We start from the raw sequence: 8,546 nt of genomic DNA, 5'->3' as shown, positions 1-8,546 counted from the left end.
AGTCAGAAGACCAGTTAGCTGATATACTCACAAAAGTAGTGTCTGAAAAGATATTTCATGATATGGTTGACAAGTTGGGCATGATAGATATCCATGCTCCAACTTGAGGGGGAACTTTGGAATAAACTGCCTAATTAGGAGTAGATTATGTAATCATAGGGATTTGCAAACCTGTATAGGCTTATATTGTTTTCTTAGAATATGATTGCTTTCTTTTTTTCTCCTGATTTTGTGTTGTAAATGTATTTATGTATAACCTCCTTTTCAGAGAAAAATACAAAACAACTGAATTATTCACAGATTCCATCGTTCAACAGAATGGATAGAATAATAAATTTTGAGATAAAAAAATTTTAAATTTTGCTTATCAAAAGATAGTTTATTTAGTTTTTCTTCAACTTTCAAATGTAAAAAATGAATAAAATTTTAAAATTAAATCTTCTCATCTATTTATTTTAAAATATTCACCATCATAATAAGAAGAAAATAGCCAATTACTAAAATTTCTTTTTTCAATAATATTTTTAACATAATGCCAAATAAATTTTAAATACAGAAATATTTTATTTAGAGTGTCGAGAAAAATAAGGGAGGTTATCACCAATTCCTTAATGAGCAAAATAATAATAATTAGTATAACTTTAAGTGGAGAAAAAAGTTCTCACTTACTAGCTTCTACTTAATTAATCTCTAATTAAATGAACAAAAAACTACATAAAAAACCGTGCATGAATTAAAAATGGATTCAAACAAATGGAGAAAAAAGGAGAAAATTTAAAAAATTAATGTAAAAATTAATAATAATGGCTGGATGCAAATAAGATTTAATTGAAATTATAAAAATAAAAAAATAAAAGCAGAATATTTCAGCTGCTTCAGGCTTTAGCTTCACTTGCCCGTGAATACAATGATAGATTTATCACTATCTAAGCACGACGTCGTTTGCTTTTTATGCTTGACATAATATATGAAACCAAAAATTACTAGCAGCTCTACTCCTGTGATCCCACACGCCAGGCTCGCCACCAAAAGCATGTGCCTCAACCGACCTCCTCCTTGACCATCTCCTTGACCACCTCCTTTTTCACCGCTGACACTTCTCCACCACGTCGTATCGTTAGAATTCATTGCTTTTCGGTAATGCAATGTTGGATGATGTCGAAGTTGGCGGCGACGACGATGACGAACCTCCAAAGAATTTCTTCATTGACGGTGGCAGATTCTCCCCCGCAGGAGGCGTGCTCTGATAGTCCAGCCCGTGGTAGGACGGTTGTAGTTCCCTAGCTGTGGAGTCTCCTACGTTCATGATCGCGACGATCAGCGGCATATACGAAGCCATTTTAGCAAACGATGGCGTTTCTGCTCTCTCTCTCACTCACACACACACCTGCAGGGGATAAAATACTAAGTAACGCCTGGTGGTGTTGAAGTTGATTCAGATAGAGATTGATTACATGGTTGAACGGAAGTGAGGAAGTGAATTCCGTTGGTTCGCAGGTGAATATTCGGTGAACGGGGATTTCTTTTTTTTTAATTGTAGGTTGACGTGGAGAATGGTGGCTTTTCTGGCGTTGAGCGATAGAGAAAAAAGAGAGGTGGTGGTGGTGGAGTACGGCGGCTCTTTTGGGGTTTGGAAACAGCTAACGCGTGACTTATTGTCGGGAGGTGCTTCACAAGAATTCTGATCGTTGCTTGTTTCTTCGTCCGCTATATAAAGCACCTTAATACTTCTCCCTCCCAATTATTTTCCTTAATTTTTATTTATTTCAAAATAAATATATTTTGTATTTTAAAATAATAACTTTTAATTTATCTGAAAATAAAATTTATTTATTTTAATAATAATTTATTTATTAAATACAACTTAATAATACAATACACAATTTATTATTTTAATTATGTTAATCATTTTTTTCATTCCTATGAAAATAACTCTAAAAAATCAATATAGACAAATTATTATCAAATATTTATATTTTAATTACTTTTCTTTCTTTTTTCTAAAAAAGTTTCTCTTAATTTTACCTGCATACAAATATATTAATAAGTTTTTCTCCGGAAATAAAATTAAGTACATTTATCTAATATTGATCAATTATAATTGATTTTGATTTTAATGAAAATTATAAACTATAAAAAATTTCAAATATATTATTCTAAAATCATTATTTATATATAATCTCTAATATAATTATATATATTTAATATAAATTATAACAAATATTTATAAATTTAAAAATATATTTTATTTAAATTTCTTCATTCATTTTTATCGTATGAAAATATTATTATTATTATTTTTAAATAGATAAATTATACTTAAATTTTTTAATTTTAATATAAATAATGAATTAATTTTTATATTTTTAAAATTATATATTTAAATTTCTATATAATTGGTCAATTCTCATTTATTATAAATTAAATATTTTAATTCTTTATTTTTTATTTAAAAAAATTACTTAAATCTATAATATTTTATTTAATTAATTTTTAACACTTTCTATTTTTCAATTTTTATTCATTACAATACTTAATATTTATAATTTTAAAATTTTTAAAACATATTTATAATTTCAACTATTTTTAAATAGTACTAACTAAATAAATCATAAAATTTTATAAAAAATATTTTAATAAAAAATTATATTTTCATAAAATATTTGAATATTCACTAATTTTGAACTAATATCTATAATAAATAAAAAAATATAATTTTAAATGAATTAAATATTAAAAAATTTAAAGATTTAATTTTAAAAAAAAAAATTAATTTCATTAATTACTTTAAAATTTAAAGATAAAAATATAATTTATATAATATAAAATTTTTCATCTATATAAAAAAAAATTTTAAATATTCATAAGCATATTTTAAATTTTAAAAATGTTTATTTTGCCTTTGAACAATTCACAAACTGATTTATAAATGAGAGGATTTTAATTTTAGATAGATCCATTATATAAAAATTTAAATATTTAATTTTAAAATATAAAAATTAATTTATTAATTAAAAATTTAAGAATTAAAATATAATTTATCTTTTAAATTATAATAAAATTCTCTTTAGTTTGATTAAATTATTTTTCATATTATTTATTTATTTCAATTTTTTTAGAAATTTATTCCAATCTTAATAAGAGAAAATAATAAAATAGATTTTTGGAAATTATAAGCAGACCTACTGTATTTACTAGAAATAGAGATATACTTGAAAAAAAGCAATTAATATTTCTTAATCTTTTCAAACTATATCTTTCAAAAAAAAAATCTTTTCAAACTATAAATAATTTTGAATAAAATAAATTAAAAAAATAACGATAAAAAAAAAACCAGCTTAATAGTTTATATTGCATTATTTTTCTTTTATTTTTCAGAAAAAAAAAAACTCTGGCAATAGCAACAATGTTCTTGGAGACAGCAACCTACCCAAAGTCTACCCAAACGTTAAAACCGCTTCCTCTCTCAGAGTTCACACACACACATATATAAATTTCCCGGCGATTATCATCTTAGACCCAAAAGCTAAATTCCTTTCTCTGTTTCGTTCTGTGAAAAATTTCCACACAATTCCTCTAAATTTAACCTTTCAAACCAATCAATCAACCATGAAAAGCAGAACAGAGCTTCACATGATTAACAAATAGCCAAAAACACAGAGACTCTATACACAAGAAAACCACACAGGACATGGCAATGACACCACAAGATAGATCAAAGCCACTCCACAACTTCTCATTGCCTAGCTTCAAATGGGGTCACCAAAGAGTCCTTAGATGTGTCAAAGTTACCGATGATCCTCATCTTCGATCTTCCTCTTCGATTCCCGGTGGATTTCAACCCAAACCCACCAACCTTGAGACCCCTAAGAATCACAAACCAATCTCAATTCAAGAAAATCCCATTTCACCTGATCTTAGGTTCAATGGGGTTGCCAAGAGATTGAAAGTCTCTCCTGTTGAAGAAGAGAGAGGCAATGATGATTCTATCAGGCCTTGGAATTTGAGGACCAGAAGGGCGGCATGCAAGGCGCCACTGCGGATAGAAGAGAAGACAAATGTTGACTCTCCGAGGAAAGCTTTGGAAATTGATTCGCTTAGGAGAAATGCAACTTCTTCGGTTAAGAGGCAGAGTACGGAGCCCGAGAAGGAGAGAGTCAAGTTTTCGGTTCCCCTTTCAAAGGAGGAGATTGAGCAGGATTTCATGGAGATTTGTAGGATTAGGCCACCCAGAAGACCCAAGAAGAGGCCTCGAATTGTGCAGAAGTATTTGGATGTAGGCATTTCTGGGTTTTTTATTTTTATATTTCTGGTGTTTTCTTGATATATTTGCTTGGAAAATGCGGGAAAAGTAGAGTTTTGAATTTTGATAATTGAAAGTTTTTCTATTTGGGGACTGATTAGTTTAATTCACTTTTCGGGGCTGAGAGGGAAAATTAAACGGCCCAAAGTATTTAAATATTTTTGCTTTTTCATGTTTTCTGAGCTACTGAGCGAAATTAGTGATCTGATGATCTTCATTTATACTTCTATTTCTGTTTTACTCTTGTAGTTTTTTATTTGCGTATTTTTTTTAATTTGCGTTAAGAGTGTCTGATTTATATTGTGTTTGGTTATTTGCAGTCAGTTTTTCCAGGATTGTGGCTAACAGAAGTTACACCAGATTCGTACAAGGTTCCTGAAGCACCTGAGTCATGAGAGCCTGAGAGGTGATACTCCCTATTCTCATTTTAGGGTCTTTTCATTTTTTCTTTTGTAGCAGCTTCCAGATCATTTTATTTGTCCATTGCTTTTTCTTTAATTTTTTTTTTTTTTGGGGTTTGATTATTTTTTCGGTTATTTGGGCTGTTTGAATTCTTAGTTACGGCCTTGAATATTGGTTTTGCAGGGACAGAAATGAAATTATAGTTGTTTTCTGGGAAATTTCTTGTAATCTGCTTGCTAACACTGCAGTTGACCTCAATTAATGGTAACAACTGTACCATCTTTGTAAATTGCAAATTCAATAAATAAAGTTATAAATTCCAGTTGCTTCTTCTAATTTTTGTTCTTTGAGATTCTAATTCGATTACCAAAATTTTATTGCTTTGTTCTGTGAGATAATATGCATTAACCATTTTGACATGAAAACAATATTGCTTTTTGATTTTTTGTATCAACGAAGTTTGTAGACATGCACCTCGATATAAAGATGGCTCATGATCTTCCAGTGAATTTTGCTTATTCCACTGCTGTGTTGCAGAGAAAGGAAATGCACATTATGACAATCAATGACTAAATAACTGATAACAGCTCACCTACTTCATATAAAGTTAAGCCTTGAAGTTCTAACACGAGATAAATGCTTCATCCTGTGATTTAACTGGGCTCAGCTTATCTGCAGTAGATATATTTGTCACTCTGCTTATATTCATATATCAGATATTGTTGACTTATTTTAACTAAAGCCATAAATTTCTTATGTTCATGTAACAAATGTAGAATTATGAAGCATGATGAAGTTGTTTCTAGACATAATCTTCTATATAAAGTAAGTTTTCAAATTTCATTTAATAACATCTTTAATGGTTTCCAAGATCTTGACACAATGCTAGTTCTTATAGCACTTGTGTTGAATGAATAGGGATACATAAAAAATTGTTTAAGCAATTCTTATCTGACTTTAGCTCACTTATCCATGTTGTCATGGTAAAATTTTCCCATGCTTTTTTCCTTTTGGGTGCTGGGAAATATTAGGGGAAACTTACAATGTAACTCACCTTGCAATATTTGATCAATCATTGGAGTAGGTTGGTGAACGAATATGTGGCCATTCTTGGTGCTTCATCAGCAATGGATGGAACTTGAATGAGAGTTTGCTATTACTTTGGCGGGTATATGGTGTCTTTGTGGCAGTAATATTGAACTGATTAACATATCTGGTTACAGATTTTTAGTAATGCACCTTTCAGGTTAAAAACTTTTCTAAAACTAGTTAAACAACTAATTTCTGGTAGGACAATTCCACTTGAATTCACGGCACTCATTGTGCATGGCTGGTAAATATTCGCTGCTTACCATTTAGCTGTATTATCTATCAAATTGTAAAAGCCTAATTGCATTTATAAGTTATAACCTAACTATGTTCGTATGCTGAAACTTAATTTGATTATTTGGATTTCTGGTTCTTGTGTCTGATTCAAACTCAAGTGCTTGGAGAGTATCATCTATCAGGGTTAAAAGAGGAAGGGATGTGAATTATAGATTATGTATAAATGGAGAATAGCTACAGTTGATAATGAAGTAGGGTCTTAACTTTTAAGATCACTAATTCTGTTGGCTCAAAAGAAGCTTATATTATGGGATGGCCACAGATATCAGCAACATAAAGCCAAAGATGGAAAATAGGTTTCTGGTTTCGTCGTTGTTACACCTGTGGGAATTGCCAATAAGAACTCTGCTGTACTTTAGTTAGTTTAAGGTTGTTGATAAAACTCTTATATCAAAGCCAACTTAAGCATATTTTAGCATTATTCACATAAGAAAATGGCCTCCAATCAACAGCATATACCCTAAGATGGGGCATTTAGGAAATATTGCTGGTTTTGGATATCGGAGTGAATGATGCCAATTTTGATAGTAGCTTCTTCAGAAGATATTTGCAACCATGACATTGTTGATCTTATTCTCTGCAAATCTTGCAGCTGATTTGACATTGTCTCCATGTGTTGAATGCCATTTCTGTTGTTCTTATTCCTGGGTCCTTTCTGTTGTGAGATCATTTCGTGCATCCACTGCTGTTGGTTGACTCTACCAATCTAGAGTTTGGAGTCTTTATTATGGGTTGAAACCTCTTGGTTGAGTCAAAAAGCCTTTGCTACCTCTTGAATCTGAAGAAAGATATGTGCAGCACATCAATTGCCATTTATTACATCTTCATTATTTATGATAAAATCATCTCAGTTAAGTTGAATTTCTCTCTGTACATGCTGGTAACCATTTTTATTTTGACAATTAGTTAATCAATGCCTCTCCTCATATGCCTCTCCTCATCACTTCAGTGTTTACCTAATTCCCAGATGCCAAGACTACACAAGATGATTAAACTTTAAAATTTGATTTTCTTATGAAAATACTTGATTCTCAACTCCTGTTCAGGGTACTGCTTTATTTTTCTTTGAGAAAGACAAGTTACTAGCTGATGCGGTTATTATTGCTGCACCTAACAATCGCCTCTAGTTGCAATTGTAACATTGATCTTTTACAAATGCAGATGGATGCATAAAATCAAAATTTGGTCAAAACTCTTTATGCCAAATCTTGTTATATAGCAGATGGACTTCAGAATTTTATAATCTGCGGTGGAGTTTCTTGATTCTTTGCAGTGTTTGTGAGCCTTCCAAGTTGAGATTGGTCAAGATGAAATGCTGATATCAGATTTCGTTTAGGGTTTGTCTCTATTACTACTGATGGTTGATACAAAACTGATTTAAGTTGATTAGTTATAAGACTAAATCAGCTAAAATGCTATATTTCTGCTGGTGTAAATTAAACTTGTCATGCAAGTGTTTTGGGAAAGATTAGCCTATCATCTTTAGAGTAAATTTCACTCAAAGGTATCAAAATTGTGAGTTCAAATTCTAATTCGAGTCCCTTCAATCAAATAAATGAAAGGAGTACAGTAACTTTTATCCGTTGAGCGACAGGTATCTATTAGGTATTATGCTGAGTTCCTCTAGCTATTGATTTTGTTTCTCTACAAGGATAAGATAGAGACATACCAAATATTCCTTCTGTAAGATCATTTGGCTGTCTTCCTACAGGCAAATAAAATTAAGGTGTCTTATATTTTATTATACAAGTTTTTGTCTTTGTTCTATCAAATTATTTGTTTTGATTTCTTCAGTGTTATTATTAAATGCAACCACACCCTAGCTAGCCCTTGATTTTGAATAGGCTTGTCCATAATCTAATCCTGCCTCTTCAATTTCTATTGAAAATTTATTTAAATAAAATTCAGCAATAGCTAACATTTTGAAACCAACAGTAACAGATAGGTCAGCGTATATAATTCTCTCTCTTACAAATTATCCCTCCTCGCTACATGATTTTGATTTTAATTAATTTATTGATTTAAATAATTGATTGTCATCATAAAAAAATTATAGTCATTGGTATGCTCAAAATTCCATTATTCTCCAGCAGCCTGGACTCTGGAGGAAGCCAACGTTGAAGCAGCCTACCATTATTGCCTATCCCCACATCTATACAATCACCAATTTTATTTATTTATTTTAAAAGAAACCATCGATATTTCCATAATGCTACTAATATGTTTGTTTCTCTATTATTCACTGTCCCATAAAAATATTTTTTTATTCATTTTATATTATTAGCCATTTTTTCTTTGAAATAATAATTTCTTTAATACTTTACTAATATATCTCTATTTAATATATATTAAAAAATAGTTAATTTTAAAAATAATTTCATAATAAATTTATTTAATTTATTTTATAAAAAATAATAATATATTTTTAATTTTATTATAATTATATTTATATTTT

At 29.9% G+C, this 8,546-nt stretch overlaps 1 protein-coding gene and 1 pseudogene across 2 annotated transcripts; one reads left to right on the top strand and one right to left on the bottom strand.

Annotated features, from left to right (window-relative positions):
- Positions 1–808: 808 nt before the first annotated feature.
- LOC110614344 lies at positions 809–1,671 on the bottom strand (annotated as a pseudogene).
- Positions 1,672–3,399: 1,728 nt separating this feature from the next.
- Positions 3,400–7,852, top strand: LOC110614945. Of its 2 annotated transcripts, XR_002487869.2 has the most exons (4): positions 3,400–4,276; positions 4,624–4,709; positions 4,889–4,969; positions 7,253–7,852. XR_002487869.2 is itself a non-coding variant. In XM_021756638.2 (3 exons), exons 1-2 carry the CDS (start codon positions 3,692–3,694, stop codon positions 4,696–4,698), a joined length of 660 nt encoding a protein of 219 aa, XP_021612330.1. In that variant the 5' UTR covers positions 3,401–3,691; the 3' UTR covers positions 4,699–4,709; positions 4,889–5,039. The 2 variants fall into 2 exon arrangements, 1 of the variants encoding a protein (XP_021612330.1); XM_021756638.2 differs by lacking the exon at positions 7,253–7,852 and having other exon boundaries at positions 3,401–4,276; positions 4,889–5,039.
- The last annotated feature ends 694 nt before the right edge of the window (positions 7,853–8,546 follow it).

This window comes from Manihot esculenta, chromosome 5 (genome assembly GCF_001659605.2).
Source record: "Manihot esculenta cultivar AM560-2 chromosome 5, M.esculenta_v8, whole genome shotgun sequence".
NCBI lineage: Eukaryota > Viridiplantae > Streptophyta > Magnoliopsida > Malpighiales > Euphorbiaceae > Manihot > Manihot esculenta.
The sequence above is the reverse complement of the archived record's forward strand: the minus strand, read 5'-3'. Positions and strand labels throughout refer to the sequence as shown.

Coding starts and splice junctions, on each gene's coding strand:
- LOC110614945 (XM_021756638.2), top strand. CDS start 3,692: ATGGCAATGACACCACAAGATAGATCAAAGCCACTCCACAACTTCTCA. Junction 4,277..4,623: donor TTGTGCAGAAGTATTTGGAT/GTAGGCATTTCT, acceptor GGTTATTTGCAG/TCAGTTTTTCCAGGATTGTG.